Source organism: Sebastes fasciatus, chromosome 14, assembly GCF_043250625.1.
Source record: "Sebastes fasciatus isolate fSebFas1 chromosome 14, fSebFas1.pri, whole genome shotgun sequence".
Lineage (NCBI taxonomy): Eukaryota > Metazoa > Chordata > Actinopteri > Perciformes > Sebastidae > Sebastes > Sebastes fasciatus.
In genome coordinates this window covers 309,380-333,630 of record NC_133808.1, presented here as the reverse complement: position 1 = coordinate 333,630, position 24,251 = coordinate 309,380, and the positions used below count along the sequence as shown (strand labels likewise).

General features: G+C 40.8%; 1 protein-coding gene and 1 long non-coding RNA gene across 2 annotated transcripts in view; both read right to left on the bottom strand.

The window, feature by feature from the left end:
• col5a2a (collagen, type V, alpha 2a) overlaps positions 1 to 24,251 on the bottom strand; it is a 59,631-nt gene that overhangs the window by 14,104 nt on the left and 21,276 nt on the right. Inside the window, exons 2-33 of the mRNA XM_074658067.1 lie at positions 14,929 to 15,153; positions 13,682 to 13,704; positions 13,525 to 13,557; positions 13,389 to 13,421; positions 13,053 to 13,106; positions 11,254 to 11,346; positions 10,750 to 10,821; positions 8,638 to 8,682; positions 8,456 to 8,509; positions 8,188 to 8,241; positions 6,712 to 6,765; positions 6,549 to 6,602; positions 6,351 to 6,404; positions 6,097 to 6,141; positions 5,741 to 5,794; positions 5,532 to 5,576; positions 5,317 to 5,370; positions 4,433 to 4,531; positions 4,205 to 4,249; positions 4,009 to 4,107; positions 3,704 to 3,757; positions 3,391 to 3,498; positions 2,416 to 2,469; positions 2,126 to 2,224; positions 1,951 to 2,004; positions 1,749 to 1,847; positions 1,596 to 1,649; positions 913 to 966; positions 771 to 824; positions 563 to 616; positions 375 to 419; positions 187 to 285 (exon numbers count right to left, since the gene is read on the bottom strand). Coding sequence (XP_074514168.1) covers positions 187 to 285; positions 375 to 419; positions 563 to 616; positions 771 to 824; positions 913 to 966; positions 1,596 to 1,649; positions 1,749 to 1,847; positions 1,951 to 2,004; positions 2,126 to 2,224; positions 2,416 to 2,469; positions 3,391 to 3,498; positions 3,704 to 3,757; positions 4,009 to 4,107; positions 4,205 to 4,249; positions 4,433 to 4,531; positions 5,317 to 5,370; positions 5,532 to 5,576; positions 5,741 to 5,794; positions 6,097 to 6,141; positions 6,351 to 6,404; positions 6,549 to 6,602; positions 6,712 to 6,765; positions 8,188 to 8,241; positions 8,456 to 8,509; positions 8,638 to 8,682; positions 10,750 to 10,821; positions 11,254 to 11,346; positions 13,053 to 13,106; positions 13,389 to 13,421; positions 13,525 to 13,557; positions 13,682 to 13,704; positions 14,929 to 15,153 — 2,117 coding nt within the window. The remainder of the gene's footprint in view (positions 1 to 186; positions 286 to 374; positions 420 to 562; positions 617 to 770; positions 825 to 912; positions 967 to 1,595; positions 1,650 to 1,748; positions 1,848 to 1,950; positions 2,005 to 2,125; positions 2,225 to 2,415; positions 2,470 to 3,390; positions 3,499 to 3,703; positions 3,758 to 4,008; positions 4,108 to 4,204; positions 4,250 to 4,432; positions 4,532 to 5,316; positions 5,371 to 5,531; positions 5,577 to 5,740; positions 5,795 to 6,096; positions 6,142 to 6,350; positions 6,405 to 6,548; positions 6,603 to 6,711; positions 6,766 to 8,187; positions 8,242 to 8,455; positions 8,510 to 8,637; positions 8,683 to 10,749; positions 10,822 to 11,253; positions 11,347 to 13,052; positions 13,107 to 13,388; positions 13,422 to 13,524; positions 13,558 to 13,681; positions 13,705 to 14,928; positions 15,154 to 24,251) is intronic.
• Positions 20,321 to 23,218, bottom strand: LOC141782072 (uncharacterized). The gene is made up of 2 exons (XR_012597030.1): positions 22,696 to 23,218; positions 20,321 to 22,545 (listed from the first exon to the last, which is right to left on the bottom strand). It is a non-coding gene; the product is annotated as an uncharacterized LOC141782072 (long non-coding RNA).

The following is a 24,251-nucleotide window of genomic DNA, read 5'->3' as shown; positions in this document are numbered from 1 at the left end:
CTGTAAAAGCCAACCATCAGGCCATATCATTTGCTAATATCTCTTTATAGATCAAATATACATATACATACATATTTACCATATTTGTCCGACAATGATTCTGCATTCAGTAGTATTTTCCTTGAATTATCACATGGTCAAAAACAATATGTTGCTGTATATTCAGGTGATGCCTCTGTACAGTACCTTTGGCCCATCTGGACCAGGTGCACCTGGGATCCCCTTAGGTCCCTGCAGACCAGTGGAACCCAGCTCTCCTCTCTCCCCAGGAATACCACGTTCTCCCTGGGGAAGAAAGAACATCATCGACGTCAGTCTGAGGTATTCAACTATACCGACCACCTGAACAATTTAGCATGGTGAAATTCACCTACCCTTGGTCCAATTTGGCCCACAGCACCAAGCTCTCCAGGAATACCCTGAAGGAAACAAACAATGGTATTTATGTTGCGTCTAAACTGAATCCCCATCAAGCTCCTAAATATGAAAGTTCAAATGATTGAAATGTGTTAGCACAGAGAGCAACATTAAAGATAGCATTTATGGCTTCTGTCACACTCACTTGGTCACCTGGTTTTCCAGATTCTCCAGGAGGGCCTTGATTTCCAGGCAAACCCTACGAAGACAAGACAGTCAGGCATGACTATCCGAGCACTTCTTCAGCACAGACTGGGGTCTGATCATTTTTAATACCGCCACGTCTTCTCATATCTACAGTCTCATAGTCAGTGTTCATTAGCTCTTAATACCAACTGAAAACAATTATGTACCTGGAATCCATTTACACCTGGAGGTCCCTGCTCTCCTCTGTCTCCAGCAACACCCTTTGAGAGGACACAGTAATGTCTCATTCATTTGTTATTGCAGTAAAAATAAAAAAAATAATGCGACAAAAATATATCACACACTTACAGATGGGCCAGGGGGACCAGCAGGGCCAACTTCTCCATCTTTTCCAGGAGGACCCTGAAGACAAAGAGACAATTAACAACCTGCCGATAGTACATCTGGAGTACAACAGCGTGTTTGGTTACCTGTGTGAGGTTTTTAGGTAACTAAAGACTATACCTACTAATGATTCAGTGGTAAAGTGGATCATTGTGGAATCAAGGAAAAGGAAAGTAAGGAAGTACAACACATTGAAGCCAACAGAACACGCTGTTGTTATGTTGAATATTTCTTCTTTCCTTTTTTCCTCTACGTTAATGTAATGTTATATTTTTGAATGTAGGTGATGGATTTTCTGATATATGTGATGATGAATATGACATAACATATTTGATATTTAGAAGTATGGCTTTTGTATTACTGTTTGTATGTATATTATCAAATTGTGAATTGTTTGTGGATGTTTTTATCATGTTTTGGATGAACTACACCTGCCATCATAGAGCGTGTTTGCCTATTGGTGTGCTTTATGTATGAATATGGGTGTGGTTTCCACTTTTTCAAGCATTTTGACCTGACGAAGATCCAAACAGGATCAAAACGTAGTCAATGAAAATATTGTGGCATGGAGTAGTGTGCAGGCATTACCTTTTTCTTTTCTTTCAAAACAAACAAAGCAAATTTTTTCACTCATAAACAGTACTCACTCTTTGACCTGAAACTCCGGCAGATCCTTGTTCACCTGTCTTTCCTGGGTCTCCCTTTGAGTGTTAAAAAAGACATGTTTTGTATTAGAAACAGAACAGGAGATAAACAGACTGACTATTAATGCAAAGTTTTGAGTGACCCTGCAGCCTTACATTGAAGCCCTTGGGGCCTGGCCCTCCCATGATTCCTGCGGGCCCTCTGTTGCCAATGGACCCTGCAGGGCCTGGACGACCATCTTCACCTGGGGCACCCTGAACAAAGGAAACCCACACTTTAACTCAATCATTTACTTTACCATAAGGTGAACGCTAACTCCAATGTCTAATTTAAATGTGATTGAGCGCTGTAACCTACCAATGGTCCTAGCTTGCCCTCTGCTCCCTGGACTCCAGGGGTACCAGTAAGACCCTTTGATAAAGAGATAAAAAAATATATATATGAGCAATAGAAATGTGAGATACAGACACAAAATAATACATGTAATGATATAGTAGATAAAAAACTGGAATGACAAGCTCTTCAGTGTTACCCTTGCACCTGGTAGACCAGGTTCTCCTGTACGCCCAGGGTCTCCTACAGAAGCTTTGGGCCCTGGTGGGCCAGATGTTCCACGATCTCCTTGAGCACCCTTTGGAAAAAAAAATATAAGTTGTTCAGTTTGCCAACTGAAGCATGTGAGTGCCAAACAAAACACCCATAGCACAACCACTGGTAATATCTGGCAATAAGCTTCTAAAATCAGCTATGATGGTACTAAACAGATCTTGCCTCATGTATTTGAATCATTACTATAATATACAGTAGTAGACAATGATGTACCTTAGGTCCTGGCAACCCATCAGCACCAGGAAATCCTCTGTTACCAGGAGATCCCTGAAAAACAGATCATGAGTTTGTACTTTTATTCTTACACAAATGATAGGTAACAATAGTAAATAAGCAGATGAAGGGAGCAAAGTAATCCAGTACTGATGCTCCTCGGGAAGTTCCCCAAACAGAGTCAAGACCAGTGCCTTGTCCCCCCCTCTGGACCCTGTGGCAAATATATTCGTACATTTTTCACCCCACATTTATCCCTAGAGAGGGTAAATTGTAAAAATTCATAGCAGTGATAAAATGTGTATCATTAGTCTTTTGGAGAACCAAACCTATATGGGTGGTAAATGGACTGCATTTGTATAGCGCTTTTCTAGTCTTACCGACCACTCAAAGCTCTTTACAACACAAGTCAGCATTCATCCATTCACACACCCATTGGTACACTGGTGGCAGAGGCTGCCATACAAGGTGCCACCTGTTCCTCAGGAGCAATAAACATTCACACGCACAGCAATTTGGGGTTCAGTATCTTGCCTGAGGACACTTCGTCACTTCGACTGCAGTGGCCAGGGATCGAACCACCGACCTTCCCATTAGTGGACGGCCGCTCTACTCCCTTAGGTACTGTAAGTAATAGTTGTGCTTAATATTTTTGGTACCCGTAAAATCATATGTGGCCTCAGAAGGGCCCCCCAATTTGAAATGGTACCACCATATATAACAGGGAAAACCACCGTTCATCCATCTTCCTCACTGGTGACAGATCTAACCATTATATTTATACATGCGCTGCATAAATTTGAGCATTTCCAAATTCTCACACTAATTTACCAACCAGCGATTTATTGTGTCCCTGATTTTTCCCACCCCAAAGTGATTACTTTTCATTCTCAAATTTACTGAGATGACCCCCGTCCTTAAAGTTCAGCTCTCTGGCTGATCAATGTTACAGTAGGAGGCAGAATGCCGACTCACTCTCTCTCCGACGGGACCGAGAGGCCCCACAGAGCCGGAGTCTCCACGTGTTCCACGCTTTCCTTCTTCGCCCTGAGGCCCAAGCACACCCTGGGAGCCTGGCGGACCCTAGAAAGTTGACACACAAGCCAGAAAATACTATGTAAGCTATGTTTTACATATTCCCTTACTTAAATTACATATCCTTGTCTAAAAATGAAGAAAAAAAAATCACACACACACTTTGTTTGTTTTAAGCATGAATGGATATTTCACTCTCATACAAATCCTATGTCAAAACCTAGCTATTTCTATATAAGTAGTAGAAGCTTACAGGTTCTCCTTTGGGTCCAGATTCTCCTTTAAATCCAGCTACACCAACATCTCCCTGTAACACAGAGATGTAAAAATGTGAGTCTCCTGCATGTCAAGCAATTTTCACTGTTTATTCAGTATAAAACAAAAAGAGTTCAAACAATAAAAAGCAAAAATCTGGGTGCCCCGGTAGCTCACCTGGTAGAGCACCCGCCCCATGTCCCTCCCCCTTTCATAACTATCACTGTCACTATCAAATAAAGGCTAAAAGCCAAAACATTTTTAAAAAAAAGCAAGAATCTTCAAAATCTAAAGCCAGTTTACCAGTTGTCCTTTAATACCAGGCTGACCAGTGCTTCCCTGAGGTCCTGGTGGGCCATGGGGTCCAGCATGGCCGCCTGGACCTTGTGGACCAAGATTACCCTGTGAAGAGTAAGCCATGTTATATGTGACCTTTGTGTATCCTCATCATAAACAGTAAATGTGTTGTTTAAAAGAAATAACTGTGTAGAGTACATACCACTGGTCCTTTGGTACCAGGACCACCGTCCGTACCCATGGGTCCCTTTAAACACAACATGTCTCCGATTAGATCATCACAGCAGTGCACTCAGCAGCATGTTGACATGTTAAGCATATAACCCTGGCAACCATGTGATGTTTTCCATCACAGTTAAGAAAGGTAGCTTCATTAATAACTTCCTTATGATGAGCTGTATGTGATGTGTAAGTAAAGGGAGAAATTTACCTGGAGGCCAACTGGTCCAGCTCTGCCCAGATGACCGGTCTCCCCTCTCTGTCCCTGTGGGCCCTCTGGACCCCGGACTCCTGTGGGGCCAGGTTGTCCCTGTGGAATACAATGAGTTAATATACAGAGATGTGAAACTGATAGAATTGGCAATTTACTAGCAGTTTGGTGTATATAGAGTACATAGGTGTCAAACACAAACAGATAATGGTAGGAAGTAATATAATAGAAAACAGTAGTAGTGAATAAAACAATTTAGGCTGAATACCTGATTTGTTAGTAACTAATTATTCACTTCCCATTAGAAAGTCATTAAAGAGGACCTATCATGCTCATTTTCAGGTGCATACTTGTATTTCGGGTTTTAATTACAACAGGTTTACATGCTTTAATGTTTTCAAAAAACTTTTTATTTTTCTCATACCGGTTTTCATTCTAAAATGCTCCGTTTGAGCTCCCCCTCCCCTCCCTGAAAAGCCCAGTAGGCTCTGATTGGTCAGCTAGCCCACTCTGTTTTGATTGGACCACCTAACCAAACTCTTTGGACTCTGTTCCAGCTCTGCTCTAATGAGCTTTGAAGGCTTGCCAAACTAGCCGCTAGGCAGGTATTATGTAAATGTGTTACTTTGTGACATCACCACTCTAAGGAAGAAAAGGCGGGACTTCGAGCAAGGCATTTCAGACAGTTCAGGAGCAGTGTTTCTATGGGTGAGAGGAACTCCCTTTGGCGTGAACTTTTGGACTTTGCAGACCTTTTACATGCACAAAAAACTAGATAACACACGAAAGGAAAGGGATAAAGCACAAAAGTGTAATAGGTCCTCTTTAAAAGAGCTCATTCCCAAGAGTTTATAACTGAAGAAAGAGTATTTTACTGTTCTTACCTTCATTCCTGGGGTTCCTGGATATCCAGGTGGACCACTGAGACCCAAGGGACCCTGTTAAACCAGCAACAATGACAATTACACTTTCGTAATAAACTCTGGAAATGCTCATTCACACAACACATGTACAAACATATTGGATGAAATATGTGCAATTCAAGCAGGTGATAGTGGTTCCCCTCCCTTTACTCAAATCCCCCTTAACCGTAACTTACCATTGGACCAGGCTTTCCAAGGTTACCAGGTGTACCACGTTTACCCTAAAAGACAAAATCGGATCACTCTGACTTGTAAATCACAGTTAAACACTGTGGGCACTCTCTTTGTAAGTGCACAATTAATACACATATCAAATCTGTGACAGAGAGAAAAAGGTACTATGGTGATAGCAGTTGTTTTTGATGCATAGTGATATTATCCTTACTGCTATACCGCCGGGTCCAGAGCGTCCTCTCTCCCCTGGCATCCCAGCAGGACCCTGTTGTACGCAGACAGTGATAAATTACAGCTCTCCTCCATTCAATGCAAAAGTTTAAAGTCAGGAAGTTCAGAGGGATGTTTGCAGTGTACTACATATATAGCCTTGCCTCATTCAAGATAAGAGCAGACAGCAAATTCAGAGTAGTGTGTGTACTGCTGTCCACATACACTCGTACACACAAAATACTTTATAATCTGTACGGGCTGTTCCAGGAATCTCACGAGTGTCAGAACTCCTTAAGCATTCACTAGCTTGATAGATCAAGTCCTTAAAAAAGGAAGCATTAGAATATAACTTACCATGGGTCCAGGTGCTCCCAATGGACCAGAAGGCCCTGTAGCACCCTGTAGTACAAAAAGTACTAGTTTAGTAATAAGATAGCACTGCTACATGGCAATATGTTTTACAGGCCTTTTAGCAAGGCAGGTAATTCATATAATATATAAGTCAAACAGGTTTCACTTAACCAACTACAATAGAAACCAGGTTTTCAAACAAATCAAACTAACTAACTGACAGACTGAAAATAGTTTGATTTTTATTCATTGAATACCTTGGATCCAACAGCTCCAGTTTCACCTTTTTGACCAATTATTCCACCATGGCCCTGTTAACAAAAACAGAAGAAAAACAGTAAAAAAGGGAATTGAAATATATTATTTGGCGAGCATGGAGAAAAGGAGAAAAGCAGCTATAGTCATATAAAAACTCAGTAACATGTCCACAAATGTAACAGAGAATGTCTCCTCACCCTGTGACCCTTCAGTCCAGGAGGCCCTGGTGTACCTGGAAACCCTCTGGCTCCCTGAAATATGGAACATTGAACAGCATTGTCAGTTATATCTATTGAAGGTGCACTGACAGCACACATCTTGGGCTCTTATCCTGTGTCATTTGAATGTCTAGAAGCTTACTGCTGATCCGGGGAATCCAACTTCTCCATTATTTCCTGCTTTGCCTGCTTCTCCCTGTGTGATGACATGACATTAACACATTACAAACTCTTTTGGCTGCAAAACATTTGGCGGTAAAAATAAAATAAATGTCACCAAATCAAACATCATATATCCTCTCTCAGGTTTTGCGTTATACTGCATACCGTACTAAGATGCAGAGCTGGTTATAGGTTTTACACTTATCATGCTGTTTTTTACTGATCAACATGTTTGGAAACATGAACATAATGTTTTCATTATGACATTTTTCATGACGCTGTCACTGACATAATATAGTCTTTTATTTGTCTTACTAACCCACGAAAGGAAAGAAAATTTAGTAAAATATGTTTAAGAATGTATTTGGATAAAAGGAAGACTCAACCCTCTAACAATTCGGCATGGAAATCAAAATGTTTGCAGGTCACTGATGATACTGTATAACAACTAGTGCTGTCAAAGTTAACGCCATAATAACATGTTAACGCAAATTTGTATTAACAGCACTAATTTCTTGAATGCATTAACGCAACTTACGATTTTTAGGTTGTAGCGGGCTCACTTTTAGCTAGAGTGAAGATTCTGGTATCATATGAACACTAGAAAAACGGAAGGTATCCATCAGTACCAACCATGTCATACTAGCGAGTTGCAAAGGTGGCTAAATAACGCTCCAAACTCGTGCTAAATTTTGGAGAGGAAAAACTGTCATGGCTATTTTCAAAGGGGTCCCTTGACCTCTGACCTCCAGATCAGTGAATGTAAATGGGTTCTATGGGTACCCACGAGTCTCCCCTTTGCAGACATGCCCACTTTATGATAATCACATGCAGTTTGGGGCAAGTCATAGTCAAGTCAGCACACTGACACCCTGACAGCTGTTGTTGCCTGTTGGGCTGCAGTTTGACATGTTATGATTGGAGCATATGTTTTTATGCTAAATGCAGTACCTGTGAGGGTTTCTGGATAATATCTGGCATTGTTTTAAATAATATAAGGATATGCATATATTTGCATAAAGCAGCATATTTGTCCTCTCCCATGTTGATAAGAGTATCAAATACTTGACAAATCTCCCTTTAAGGTACATTTTGAACAGATAAAAATGGGTGATTAATTTGTGATTAATCGCGATTAATTCTGAACAACTATGCGATTAATCATAATAATTAAATACTTTAATGGATTGTCAGCCCTAATAACAACATATTTTGACAGTTCAGCAACATTTGTGGGTATACTATCCATCCCCACGTATCTCCAGGATCTTCCTCTTTACTTTAATATAAATGCAGCCAGGCCTTTCTAACTGTAGGAACTAATTTATGATTATAGATTTACACTCAACCTTTCTTCTAACTTTCTTACTGATTTCAACCTTACTGTACTGTAGCTGAATACACAGAATTACAGTGAGATTGACAGAAACGTGAGACACAATGTGAGTTGACTTACATCTTCACCTGGTTTCCCTGGAGGGCCCTCAGGCCCCCTTTGGCCAGATGTACCCTGAAAAAGTCACAGTCAGACTGTAAACATCCGGACACAACACACCTCTCTGAACAGTAACAGTAAAATTAAAATGTATCCAGGCCATCCCAGCTTTCAAGCAAGCAGAACACCAAAATTAACATCAAAACCATGTAAATTACATGCAAAACCACACCAAAGGTATGGGTGATTTGACCATATACACAAATTGTACAAAAGAATGACATTATACCATATGCCCTGGATCGCCAACATCTCCAGGAGATCCTTGGGGTCCAGATTGACCCTTAGAAGAGTTAGGGGAAAGACAAACATTTACAAGATAAACACGGAGCAAAACAAAATGATAAAATGTCATTGAAGAATTATCACTGTTTACTGCACAGTGAGAGTCACAGCTTGTTGTGGACTTACAGGTGTGCCAGTTGGCCCCGGAGGTCCTCTTGTTCCAGCCTCTCCCTAAACAAACAAGATGCTAAATCAAATGATGAACAGACCTCAGCCTAATCCATATAAAAGGCCAGAAATAATGAAAAGTGCTCCCTGGGGTTAAAGCATTATAATCTCTGAGACACTCAGTGGAAGTATGGATTGGTGGATTCTTTTTTAATGGAGAAACTCTATGGACACATGTGAAAAAAGCTGCCAAAGCACAGACAACAGTTCTTTAATTACTGGTCCATTCCCCACCTGACTAATATTCCAGCCAATTAGATGCTTGATAGGCTATTAAATAGGCATTATCAATCCCTATAAGCCCCATAGATGTGGTTCAATAGGGGCCTACTACACCTACTCATAGGTCGTTTTATCATCCATTCAAATGGTAGATCATCGAAAGAAGGTATAAAAGAATATGACAGCGACCGCTAGTGAATGTAGTAATTATGATGGGAGCAGTAGTATAGAAAGTGTGAAACTCCATAAGTGGTTAAGGTCGGGCACAATGAATGGGACACAAAACACAGGGCTTTCACCCAGGAGACTGTAGTTGGCATCCTGTGTTAAACAAATAACGTGTAGTTGTCTTTGTGTCCACTGTTATTTTAACCCAAAACACAGTGTTTTTCCCTAAACTTAACTTTTTTTTACCTGAACCTAAAAAAGTTGTAGTTTTGTTGTCTGAACCTAAAAAAGTTGCGGCGGGGGGCGTTGGCATTCTGGTGCCTGATGCTTCGGTTAGAGCGAGCGGCTGCGGTTATTGGAAGTAGGCGGCCGGGGCCGTGGCAACCTGGTGCCAATTCCCGTCCTACTTGCTGCTAGGTGTAATGTTTGAATTTATCTTGTATGTACTAGAGAAGCCAAAGACAAATTTCCACTAAAGTGGACAATAAAGTCAAAGTAAAGTAAAGTAAAGTAAAGGTGGAGCAGTTGCTCAAAACATGGGAAGTGGGACAACTTATGAACGAGCGGGAATCGTTGTCTTGAACGGGGATGTTGATGAGTGGCTTGAGTCAAGATGGCCTGTTAGCTACGTTTGCTTAGCAAGAATGAATGCCATCGGAGGACCACACTGGAGCGTGGTGACGCTCCGACCGGCTACGTGTTGCGAGAGCGGAGTAGTCTTGTCCATGGCGGGTGACTGGAGTTGTCCTCGGAGACGATGGAGTAGAACTGTGGCGATGGCAATGGACTGTCTGAGCCTCGTCCTTTCTTCTCTGATGAGGGACGTGAGCGTGGAATAGACTATTTTGAGGCTTGCCGGACTCACTTTTCTGGACGGCGTTTGGAGTGGACGGATGATGATGCTCGTATGTGGTTAAGTTAAATAGCTCACTTTTCTGTGTATTCCGGGCGCTGTTGCGTGCTCTTGGTTTGGGTGCGGAATATGAAAGCGGAACAGAAGGTAGTAGTAGTAGTAGTAGTAGTAGTAGTAGTAGGTCGTGAGCCTGGTAGATAGCCCAGGGCGTTTGCCCTTTTCTATTCATAAACAGTCATCGATAGAGGGAGCCCACTTGGAGGCAGCATGGCTCATGCCTGGCCAGTTGAGTAGTTATTTATTTTATTTTATTTTTTATAACAAATAAAATCAAATGAAATGTGAATAAACTAAACTAAATAAACCTGTATATATATATATATATATACATATATATATATATATATATAATTAAAAAAGTATAATTATAAAAATTAAGTAAATTAAAAAAAGTCAACATAACTGGGCAAAGTTGACTGTGTACAGTGTGTGGTTGAGAGGGGGGGGGGGGTGGCTGGCAGTCAGGGTGCAAATCAAATTAAGGCGGAAATAAAAATAAATAGATGGATAAGTAAAAGAGAATGATGGATAAAAAAGATGATGTTTTAAGCTGGATGGGTTATGGGTTAGGCTGGTAGGCTGGTTATGGGTTAGGCTGGTATTTATAGGAAATAAGGGAAGTGGCACTTGAGGTGGTCCTGCTCCTGAAATTCTGCTGATAGCTTCAATTAAAAAATAAGTACTGCATTATTAGTCTGCTTTTTGGATGATTGGTTTAAGAAACACTGTCAGATTAGGCTAGTTCAATTTTGCTAACATCTTCTTACCCTTGAGCCAGTCAACATGCCTTGAGGTCCATTTTTTCCATCAAGCACTCCAGCCATTTGGGATCCCAGGCCCTGTAGGGGAAGCACAGGCTTTAGGTTAACTGTGTTTAATCAGAATTGATCATTCATCAATGTTAAAAAAAAGTAAAATGATATACAACAAAACACATGAAGGACAGGTAGGATCATGGGAAAATGATTAAAATTGCACCAGTGTAAGTACATGAGGTGAGTGCAAGTACAAGTACTTGAAGGTGATTCAGTATTTCAAGGTTGTGCATGAATGTGGCTCCATGTGTATGGTTTATTCTCTGGCCCAGCAGGAGACTTTGTATGGGTTTCTGCTGCTTTAAATGGTGGCTGTTGACATAAAGTAAGGATGAATCAGGTGTCTAGGTGTGTGAGCAGTCCTTTGAGGTAATCAGTCTTGTGTTTGCTCTTACTGTGCATGTTAGCACAGTGTGTGTGTTTGCAGCATGTGAGAGGCCTCAGCGCACAACTCACTCCTGGGTGTGTCGGATGTCCTGGAGGTCCTGATTCACCGGGCTGACCTGGTACACCAGGCTCTCCATCATAGCCCGCAGAGCCCCGCAGTCCCTAGAGAGTAGGGAGAGAGAAAGAGGTGTCGATTCACTCTTAGAAAAACATTTTATAACCAGTTTGTTTCTGATTCATTATTTTGTGGTTTTCAGATTTGTTTTTTTTAATGAACGTAAACACTGAAATATAGATTGATCAATCATCAATCAATGGATCAGTGGAGCTTTGGCCAAGATGCACAGTGGGACCTGTCATTACACTTTAATACAAATGATGCAGCTTCATTTCTGTTAGTTTATGAACCCTGAGCTGTAAAGCGTGGACAGGAGGAAAACCATTGGTTATGTACTAATAAATCACCGTCACAATGCTGCCCTCGACTGGATTGTAACTCCACCAAGAGCGGCGCGTTCATTCATCAACCTGCTACATTTTTGCTTGCAAAGCACATTATACATTAAACTTGGCACTTTACATTATATTTTGACTGGTAGTCTCTTGCCCTTGAACCAAAAAAAAAATATATATATATATATACTGCAGTATTTCTTTATTTTGAACACTTTCTTTTTTTAACATTCTGGAGCAATAAGGAGTCATTCTCATGACCCCAACAAGAATAAGTCACAAGTCAAGATGTCATGTGAATACTATTTTTAAGAGCAGAGTGATCTCCCAATGGACTATGTAGACATTATATATTTTACATAAAAATGTATGAAAACAGATATCAGTGTATCAGTCTGAATAATGAAGCCACAAGACAGAGAAATTCATCTGATTAAATGAGTCTTTTTCATATTAAATCAACTTTCTTTCATAGATATAACTCTTCAGTTTCGCAACCACAAATACATGTAGGCAGCGGGTTGATCTAATATGGTGCTAGACAGCTAGACTCCTTAATACAGGTGCATGACTCTAAGAAACAAGCCCCCCATGTATGCTCTACTTACTTTTGTACTGAACTTTGTTCTCCCCTTAAAGGGAAAAACATTTTCCAAGGACCGCTTCATTATCGTAACACTGATTAAGCATAATGCTTACTACCATTTGTACTCTTAGATGTCATGGGAACTATTTGTATTCTAAAACCTTTGAACCTAAATACTTCGGACCTGTTTGATGTTGAGAAACAGAAACACATTTACATTTGAATCATGTTAACACCACTTTGGTTTGCCCTGACATTCCGAGTGCTATGTAATCAGATGTCGCTTTAGCTTGGCCGGCTTCATGGCTTCGTTCGCAAGCACCTGAAGACGCAGGACGCATTTTGTCGTCTATATAACTGTCGTCATATTTTCTCAGTTTAGCTAGTTTGGGCTTAGCATCACTTGATGAAGTGGCTTGATGACTGAGTAGGTAGCTGGCTAATAAACTAAGCTGGGGCTTTGTTGCGCACTGAGTGAAGTGGATTCATGACAGATTGAGGTTGGTAGGTAGGTAGGTAGATACTTTATTTATCCCCTTATTGATATTCAGGTGTCCAGTAGCTCTCACAATCTGTATTAGCATACAAATATTAATCTAAATTAAAAGCAAAGTCATATAAATAAAATCACGTTGCGTAGCTTACTGCCATATATCCTCTGAAAACCCCAAAATAGATATTAAACTATATGACGTTTGCATTCATTTTTTGACATGTCTGATAACATGAAGCTGAAAGAGGTGAGAGGGTAAAGTCACCATTTGATCACTTTAAGTTTTAATTCAAAAAGTTGTGTGTTTGTGCGTGGGGACTTGTGGATGTGACATACAGGCCTTCCTTTGTGCCCTCGAGATCCTCTTTCTCCTGGAGAGCCGGGAGGTCCCTGTTGTGATAAACAGAGAGAACCAATAAAGGTCTGAGGGTGATGATATAATATTGCAATCACATCACAACAAGACCTGTCACAGGGGTGCATAAAATGGCAAGGTTACACAGATGACTAGAGGACTATCCCGCTGTGCAGAAGTCCTTGTAAGGTGATGTTATGTAGGCGGCAACTGTCCTCTTATGCCATCTAGTGTCAGTTCAGGTAGTTGAACATTCACACAAAACATCATTTGCAGAAGAAAAAAATCTTTTGAGAAGATGGTACGGGTATGCTTACCATAGGTCCGGGGCGGCCTCTAATACCAGTGGCCTGCAGGGACATCATTAAAAACAGTAGTTATAACTTGCATTCAGATGCCGCCATTTGTGACAAATTTTATAGGCCTGTTTAAAAGGTTTCAGCAAACACTCACAAGTGGGACATCTCCGGGTTCTCCCTTCGGTCCCTGAATAAACAGATAAATGACAACACATTTGAAACTGATGCTCCATGATGCTGATTATATCAGCAAACATGATGAAGTAGTACAGCTGAGCAGTAACAGACAACATCCCAAAACGGTGGCCTACCTTATAGATCCTGCCCCCACCATCTGCAATGAGGAAAAAATCATAAAAGATCACATTATTTGTTCATAATTGGACTGCATGTCAGGAATAGGTACAAAAATCATCAATAAGTCATGAGAGTGAAAGCTTAAAATGTGAAGGTGGAGCAGTTGGAAAGAGATTCATTTGTCATCATTATGCAGGTCAGTCAAAATAAACAAAGGCAACATAGTCAATGAACACAATCAGCCTTCTGACTCCTTCTCAGCAGGAGTCTATTGATAAATAATGGCAGTAATGTGTTCATTCCTTCTGACAAATATACCGATAATAGATCATTTCACTGGAAACAGAGATCAGTCAAAACATTTCATGGTGATGATCTCATTAATATTTCTTCCCTTTTTTCAGCCAATTAGAGTGTTGTCAGGCTATTAAATATGTGTTATCAGTCGCTATAAGCCCCATAGATCTGGGTCAGTAGGGGCCTATTACGCCTACTATGTTGTAAAAGAGAAAATGAAAATGAAAAGCAATAAATTCTAACCTGTTGTAAAATTCAATGAAATGTCACGTTTTGAACACAAACAAAAAGGCTTCTTTAGGTTTAGGCAATAAAACTACAAGTTCTTTAGGTTTAGTAAAAGAAAAACAATAGTTAGGTTAGGCAAAAAAACGATAACTTTTTTAGGTTTTGGCAAAAAGGAAACTTTGTTAAGTTTAGGGAAAAACATTGTGTTTGGATTAAAATAACTACAAACACAAACACAAAAACAAACTACAAAGACAACTACACATTGCTGGTTTCAAACAGGATGCCAACTCCAGTCTCCTGGAGTTTCACGCTTTCTGTACTACATCGCCTGATCGCTTCTGCTCCTGTCACTGCCGTGTTCTTTTATACCTTCTTTCACTGATCTACCATGTGAATAGATGATAAAACCCACTCGTGGGTGTGGTAGACCCCTATTGACCCACATTTATGGAGCTTATAGCAATTAATAATGCCTATTTAATAGCCTGACAATCGGCTGAATCTATCAAAACTAAAACATATTTCATGGTGACGATATGATTAATATTTCTTCTCTTATTTGTCCCTAACTGTGGGGGGTCTATTGTTGTTTTCTTTACCATTGTTAAAACATGGATGTGTGATTGTGCCCTCCACCTGCAATATAAGGTAACATTATAAATACATCCAAGCGCTGACATGTTTTTCACTTCTCAAGCTGACAAATAACCACAGAGAACAGCTGCTCGCTCACCGCCAAAAGCGCCCTGTCCGCCGCTGCTCGACGAATCGGACTGACAAACGGGGCAGCACTCGCCGTCGGGGATGACCATCTTCTCACAGTTAGTCAGCTCATCGCACTGGATTTCGTCGCAGAGGACCTGGCCATTGTCACAAACACACATCCGGCATGGCTCTGGCTTCCAGATGTCCCTGTTGGTGTACACCTGGCCGTCCGCTGTGCAGCCCTGGTCATCTCCTGGAACGCACAGAGGGGGAGAAAACTGTTAGTTTATCAACTCTGTGTATATTAAAGGGGACATATCATACTCATTTTTAGGTTCAGACTTGTATTTTGGGTTTCTAGTAGAATATGTTTGCGTGCTGTAATGTTCATAAAACATAGTGTTTTTCTCATCCTGAATCGTCTGAATATAGCTGTATTCACCCTCCGTCTGAAACGCTCCGTTTTAGCGCCTGTCTCTTTAAGAGAAAGCCCAGTCTGCTCTGATTGGCTTCAACCAGGTAAACAGAAAATAAACATCCATTCATCCATTCTCTATTCCCAAAAAGTTTGTGGTTGGTTTAACACATTGACCCTAATGCTTCTAAGAAAACCTCAACAGAAACACAGAGAGCACCGTCTTTCTCCAAGGCAACCGGGCTAACCACTGAGCCACCCGGTGCTGCCTGTAGTTCATTCAATCATCCTTGGAGCGGCTTTCTCAGGGGGAGTAGTTCCTGAGATATGACCATGTTTGATAACACTGCAGGGTATTATACATGTAAATGTCAAAGAAATCATGAGACATTTCAAATGCTAATAAAGCCGTAATCTCAGGAGAGTTCAACAGCTGCTCTTGCCTACAGGAAACAATTAACAAAGAATCTAAAAAAAAGTCGTACTGGAGAGAAAAAAAGAACATGCAGAGCAATCTGTTCAGTTCATTTTACGGCCGGCCGTCCACTATATTCTATTCTGCACACACGGTCAGAGGACAAAGGTCTGGGTAACGTGCCCCTTTGTTGTAGTGAAGTCTGCAGTCGTTAGACATGAGATCATTTCCTCCAGAGGCAGCGTCTCAAAAACTTGACTCGTGTTCAAAAGAAAACCCTGCAGCCTCCTATGAAGCAACTGTTAGTCCCAGAAGTCTCATTCATTATAAATACGACGTCAACTCTCAAAGGTGGATACCTTTGAGAGTTGACGTCGTATTTATAATGTGCATTTCACAAATAACTGACCTATACCTCCAGCAAATTATCACACAACAACTCTGACAATATTTTCTGTAAAATATAGGGCTGTCAAAATTAACGCAATAACACATTAACACAACCTGCGTTTTTTAGGTTGTAGCGGGCTTAATTTTAAAGCTAGAGTGAAGATACTGGTATCGTATGAAACTATAAAACCTAAGGAGTTCATTGGTACCAACCATGTCATACTAGCTTGTTGTAAAGGAGGTTAAATAAAGCTGCAAACGTCAGTTAAAGTTTTGCGAGGAAAAACTGTCATGTCCATTTTCAAAGGGGTCCCTTGACCTCTGACCTCCAGATCAGTGAATGTAAATGGGTTCTATGGGTACCCACGAGTCTCCCCTTTACAGACATGCCCACTTTATGATAATCACATGACGTCTGGGGCAAGTCATAGTCAAGTCAGCACACTGACACACTGACAGCTGTTGTTGCCTGTTGGGCTGCAGTTTGCCATGTTATGATTGGAGCATATTGTTTTATGCTAAATGCAGTACCTGTGAGGGTTTCTGGACAATATCTGTCATTGTTTTGTGTTGGTGGTATGTTGGTTGATTTCCAATAATAAATATATACATACATTTGCATAAAGCAGCATATTTGCCCACTCCCATGTTGATAAGAGTATTTGAACGATTGCAATTAATCGCAATTAAATATTTTAATCGATCGATTGACATCCCTAGTTATAATTGCAAAATTCATCTTTTCCAGAATATCTGATTATGAAATAAGAGATGTGAATGTAGGCCCCAGGCCTGTTGTGGGTTGTGCCTGGCTTTAACAGGAACCCTGTTTGTAAGGGCTCTAATCTGAGTCCACCTCTCTCTGCAGAGATAAGGCTCTGAAGACTTCACCTGTTCCTGAAATAAACAGCAGGTGGCAGCTCTGAGCCTCCGGCTGCAGGTAAGTCAGGTTAGTCAGCTATACTACTGGTAAAAGGAAGTTGCAGAGAGGAGCCATAACCACTGATACTATTCTAAGATAAACTAAGGACTTCTCTCCACCTCACTGTACATTCTGATGGTTCCAAAAACCTTTCCAGAAAAAAAGTCAAAGAGCAGGAACAATCAGGTAAAAGGGGCAGGTCTACTTATACTGAGGCCTTATGCAACAAGACAACATGTTTTAACATGGCTCAATGCCATATTTATATATGTGTTAGACACGCCTGGGAATGTATACACACTGCCTAGGACAGATGTACAGGAAGATACAGAGACAGATATACAACATGTGTTCTGAGCTGATAGGCCCCAGTATGCAGCTCACCTCTAGTATAGCATGGTAGGTTAAAGCCTGATCAGTACTGAATGTTACAGGCACTAATATCATCACTTGAGAGTAAAAGAAGAAGTCTGAGATTCTATTTTTAGATAAACCCACAAAGTAAACTCAATTTTATGTCAAGAGAACCTCTAATTTTGTTGTTCAAGTGTTACTCTATGAGAAACTACATATGAGGCAGAATATTTAAATAATCAATAAAGAGGACATATCATGAAAAAACTCATGTTTTCACTGCTTGTGCACAAACATCTGGGTATCTGGAGTGCCTACCAACCCACAAACTGTGAAATAAGACAACCTAGTCAGTTTTTTTGTGGGCTGCCTCGAACAGAAAACATGTGATTCAACAAGCCAATAAGATTGGCTCCCCTTCCTATGTCACATGCAGGCTCATTAGAATATACCGCCCACAGCTCGAGAACTACCTTTGCAAAGGTGCACCATATTTTTTCCCGCTAGCCAATCAGAGCAGACTGGGCTTTTTCTTAAAGAGACGGGCGCTAAAACGGAGCATTTCAGACAGAGGGTGAAAAACAAAAAGTATATTCAGACTGACAGTATGAGAAAAATAATGTATTTTTTTAACATTAAAGCATGTAAACATGTTGTAGTAGAAACACAAAATACAAGTATGAAACTGAAAATGAGCGTAGTATGTCCCCTTTAAATGGACTGTTTGTAAGAATCAGAAATGTCTTATTATGAGCTTCACCTGTGGCCGTTAAGTCAACTAAACTCAGCGTCCTGTTGCTCGCGCTTGTGCTCGCTCTACATAGAAATGAAGGAGCATCGCTCAACACAGTGAGGAGACACAGGTCAGCTAAAAGCACAATATCACTCTATATTTCAGCTGCTTGGCAGTAATGTTAGCTGACCAGACAAAGGTCTCTCCATGAATCAATGCTGATCCTAGTGTTGGCTTTTCCTGCCTCAGCCTCCCGACCGCGGCCGGAGGGAACAGGGGAGACACCGGAGTTTTGGTCAGAGACGATAATGTTTCTCTCTGCGGAGCCCCGTCACTTCACAAGACACGGGAAACCTCTGTTGGTCTGGAGGAGCTGCAGGAGTTATTTCTGCACAAACGTCCACTAGATATTCTCAGAGCTACGAAGTCTTCTGCAGTGTGGAGTGAGCAGCATGCACGTGAGAGTGGATCGAGAGAGAGAGAAAGAGCGTGGTGTGTGAGTGAAGGCAGGAGGAGGAGCAGAGGAGCAGATTACAGCAGAGATTCCAAAGCTACGGTCTCCCCCGCGTCCTCCGACACTGTTTAACAGACGGGCTTCACTAGATACAACCAAGAGGTTTTGGTGCTTCACTGTAGTTTGTGTTGGAGTCTGAGTCTGAACAGCGTAGACACACGCGAGCGCGCATGGGACACCGACCCAGATTGATTTATACGTGGAAGAAATTACAAACAGTCCCTTTAACAGCAACAATATATATAACACAACATTTTGTAAAATGAAGATCAATGGAAATTAACTTTATAAAGATTTAATTTTGTTGCAAATTTGTTTTAACGCCACTAATTTCTTCATCGCATTAACGCAACTCACTCTCCTCATGTTCGTTTGGAAGGAAGCTAAATAACGCTCCAAACTTACGCTACATGTTGGTGAGGAAAAACTGTCATGTCCATTTTACAAAGGGGTCCCTTGACCTCTGACCTCCAGATCAGTGAATGTAAATGGGTTCTATGGGTACCCACGAGTTTCCCCTTTACAGACATGTCCACTTTATGATAATCACATGCAGTTTGGGGCAAGTCATAGTCAAGTCAGCACACTGACACACTGACAGCTGTTGTTGCCTGTTGGGCTGCAGTTTGCCATGTTATGATTGGAGCATATTGTTTTATGCTAAATGCAGTACCTGTGAGGGTTTCTGGACAATATCTGTCATTGTTTTGTGTTGTTAATTGATTTCCTTTATTAACTATAGACATACAGTTGCATAAAGCAGCACATTTGTCCACTCCCATGTTGATAAGAGTATTAAATATTTGACTAATCTCCCTTTAAGATAAATATTTTTAAAGATTTAATTTGCGATTGATCGCGATTAACTATGTAAAATCATGTGATTCATCGCATTAAAAATACTAATCGATTGACAGCCCTAATTTTAAGTCATTCCTTCACTTTAATAGGCTACACCTGGGCTATGTAAATACTATTCGTAGATATAATATTCAGCGATGAAGTTGAAGGCCCTTATGTAAAACAGGTAAGATCCATCGTGGCTCCTGGTACAAGATCAAAGAAAGCTAATGTATAGATAGATTGAAGATATAAGTGATGTATTGTATTTAAACTGGTTTCAACAAGATATCATGGGGACCTCTGAAATACCTCAAATTACAGGACACTTGAGGCTCGGATGATGTACAAATGCACCAAGTAATCAGAATCTTAAGTCTATTAAAATCTAATGTCACAAGTACGGGATAATACCTCAGACAATGCCATGGAAGTCACACATGCACAAAAATATAGAATGAAGATATATTTTTTCCTAGTTACCTCTGCCAAGGCCGAAGGCCTAGGAAGAAGGTTCTGTTTTCACAGGCGTTGGTTTGTTTGTTTGTTGGTTTGTCCGTTAGCGGGATAACTTCAAAAGTCCACAATGGATTTGAATGACATTTTTTGGAGGGGTGGGATGTGGCACAATGAACAATCAATTTGATTTTGGTGGCGATCCGGATCATGATCCGGCTTTGGGAATTATTTTTAATAACTCCGCTCAGTCTGTGCATTAACACCACAGGCTTTAAGACATGCGCAGTGTGACTGATGACACGTTCATGATGCGTCACCCAGCCTCTCTCCTTCTGCCTGCAGAGGTACAGAGAGAGAGCGGGGGGGTGCACCTGCAGATTCTGTGTTTTTTCACATTAAACTCTGTGAAATTCCAGTTGAGTTGGACCAAAGCACACTTGGTGATTGTTGGAAAGAGTAACGACGACGGTTTAGGTGAGTTACATTTTGTTTCTGTCCAGTTTGAATGAAGTGTTTAACGATGCTCCGCTACGAACAGCTGATCTCGACATAAACATAAATACACGTGGATGATGATGCAAGCTGAACGGAGAGGGGGGGCAATCGTACTCAGGCAGCTTGGCAGAGGTCTGCGCTCTCCGAGTGCCATTCTAGTTTCTGCATGTTTTTTCTTTTTTCTTTTTTGTATTTTCCCATATATGATGATTATTGATGATTATAATTATGTTTATGATGATTATGATTAAAAAAAAATTTTCCTACCAGTTTTGCTTGTTCATTTTTTTCATTTTTTTCTCATTCATGATAACATATATAACTAGAAGTGCACTCGGAGAGCGCAGACCTCCGCCAAGGCGGTACGTCACTGCCTGCCACACAGTCACATTCACCCCCCCCTCCGTGCAGCTTGCACCGTCATCCAGATGTATTTTTGTTTCTGTTGAGATCAGCTGTACGTAGCAGAGCATCATAAAACACTTCATTCAAACTGGACGGAAACAAACTCACCTAAACCGTCGTCGTTACTCTTTACAACAATCACCAAGTGTGCTTTGGTCCAACTCAACTGGAATTTCACTGAGTTTTAATCTTCATTATGCCACACCCTACCCCTCCAAAAAGATTCATTCAAATCCATCGCAGACTTTTGGAGTAATCCTCCAAACGGACAAACCAACAAACTAACAAACCAACGCTGGTGAAAACATAAAATAAAACATACAACGGCAGTCAGACTTTAACTTACTGTAGATTCTTTATCTCCATGACTCTCCCAACCAGTTGTTTTGGCTGGGAACTACAGCTTTTATCTGTATGCGCTTTAGAAGATCAACACTCCAACTAGCAAATACAATCCAAAAGTATACTGTTCTGTCAGGCTGCAGAGTAACACCTTTCAACAGCCAGTAACTTCTCACTGTCTAAGCCGTGGCCTTTCCAAAAGAAAACCAGTACTTCCTGGAACGCAGAGGGCATTTCTCTTCATTTGTGGAGACGCTTGGAAACACTTTAGCCATGAATCTTGATTTTTGGAAAGATTAATTTTTTTCCACTATAATGATCTGTTCTCTCTTCTCTCTTTTGTTTCACAAGAACAAGCATAGCTGTTCCCTTGTACTTTAGTACTTATGACTGACTGGATTTTAATTCTTGTTAACATGTAATAATTGTTTCTTCAGCCTCATACAAGCTGCATTATTTCTTGTTCAGCCGATTAGACTGTTGTTAGGCTATTAAATAGGCGTTATCAGTCGCTATAAGCCCCATAGATGTGGGTCAATAGGGGCCTACTACACCAAATAGTAGGTTTTACCATGTATTCATATGATGGATCACCGAAAGAAGATATAAAAGAATATGACAGCGACCTCTAGTGACCATAGTAATTATGAAAGGAGCAGAAGCAGAAGTCAGGTGCTGTAGTATAGATAGTGTAAAATTCCATAAGGGGTGGAGGTCAGGGAATATGGATGGGACACAAAACACAGGGCTTTCACCCAGGAGACTGGATTTGGCATCCCGTGTGAAACCGACAATGGGTAGTTGTCTTTGTGTTTGTGGTTACTTTAATCCAAAACATGATGGATTACCTAAACTTAACAAAGTTTTTTGTTTTTTTTGCCTAAACCTAAAGAAGTTGTAGTTTTATTGCCTAAACCTAAAGAAGTTGTAGTTTTGTTGCCTAAACCTAAATAACTTGTAGTTTTATTGACTGAACATAAAGAAGTTGTAGTTTTATTACCTTAACCTAAAGAAGTTGTAGTTTTATTTTCTAACCTAAAGAAGCTGTAGTTTGTTGCCTAAACATAAAGAAGTTGTAGTTTTATTGCGTAAACCTAACGAAGTTGTAGTTTTATTGCGTAAACCTAAAGAATCTGTAGTTTTGTTGCCTAAACCTAAAGAAGCTGTAATTTTATTGCCTAAACCTAAAGAAGCTATAGTTTTATTACCTAAACCTAAAGAAGCTGTAGTCTTATTGCCGAAACCTAAAGAAGCTGTAGTCTTATTGACTAAACCTAAAGAAGCTGTAGTCTTATTGACTAAACCAAAAGAAGCTATAGTTTTGTTGCCTAAACCTACATAAGTTGTTTTATTGCCTAAACCTAAAGAAGCTGTAGTTTTGTTGCCTAAACCTACAGAAGTTGTTTTATTGTCTAAACCTAAAGAAGTTGTAGTTTTATTGCCTAAACCTAAAGAAGTTGTTGTTGTTTTATTGTGTAAACCTAAAGAATCTGTAGTTTTGTTGCCTAAACCTAAAGAAGTTGTAGTTTTGTTGCCTAAACCTAAAGATGTTGTAGTTTTATTGCCTAAACCTACAGAAGTTGTTTTATTGCCTAAACCTAAAGAAGTTGTAGTTTTATTACCTAAGCCTCAAGAAGTTGTAGTTTTGTTGCCTAAACCTAAAAAAGCCTTTTTGTTTGTGTTCAAAATGTCACGTTTCACATGTTAAAACGTGATGCTTTTAAGTTTTACTTTCACTTTTACAACATAGTAGGCGTAGTAGGCCCCTAATGACCCACATCTATGGTGCTTATAGCGACTGATAACAGTCTAATCGGATGCAGTGTTGGAATCTCAATCAGGTTCATCTCTACTGTGCGTAACTTTACTCTCTTTCATTGCAGAGACATGAAAAGCGCCACACTACCAGGGATGTCTGGCCGAGCTGGAGAGCGATTTTTCCTGTTGGGTTTTGGGAGATGTCAAACACTGCGTGTTGGAGCAGTTTGAAATTTACTGGAAGAGAAGTGTGGTTTTGAGAGCGGTCTTAAAAAAAAACACCGCAAGCCTTGAAGAAGAGGAGGAGGAGGAGGAGGAGGAGGAGGAGGAGGAGGAGGAGGAGGAGGAGGTGAGGGACGTTCACTTTTTCCCCTCCTCTCAGCTAATTCATTGCAGGTTCAACACTTTTCCACAGACGCCGTAAAAGCACAGTTTGACCGTGACAACGGTGAAAAGGCATGCTCCCTTCCGACGGGGACTGCTTGATCTGGATTTTCCACTAGTCAGCCATATAAATGGGCAGACAGTTTCCGCTCCTGGGTTAAAACATGGGAGTCTGGAGCTCTTCAACATGACTCATGTGTCTACTCCGTACCCATCATTTAGTGTAGTTCACCAGACATCAGCCAGATAACAAAGAACCCAAAATAAGTCATGACACAAGAGAAGAAGAAGAAGAAAAAAGAAGGAAAACCTGGCAAACCTACTATCACAGTGCCACAAATGTGATGTAGCTGGCAAATGGAGCAGACTAAAAAAGTAGATAGTTTATGGATTTTCCTTGGCCACAACGCAGTGTTTAGGGAGAATCTACTGCAGCCACAAGAGGAGGGGTTAGAAAATGACCTTATGGAAACAATGAGTCACATAAAGCTGGAACTCTCATTTCCTTTAGAAAGAAAAAAAGACGAGTCGGTCCGAGCGCAGCCCCCAAACTGATGGCCACACTGTGGTCTCACTCTCAGAGAGATAGTGCCCAATGCATGGTAAGTTTATGAAATCAAACCAGTTCTGACGTTTGTTTCCATTCTTGTTCTGAACAACTTCTTCATTGCAGTGAGATGGTTAATACGGTGAGGAGTGCAGCCTGATTCCTAGTCCAGATGCAGATGAGTTACAGCTGCTGAGGGGTGGCTCTGCAGCAGCTGCTCTTTCCTGCTCTAAAACCCCATGGTGTCATGGCCAAACATAAATCTTCCCTCTGTATGGGACCTTTAGCTCAACCTGTGATTGGTCCACTGATAAAGCCGTCCAGTAAAGCAGCCGTTCCACAAACAACAGTCAAGGCCTTTGGCCATATGAGACCAAA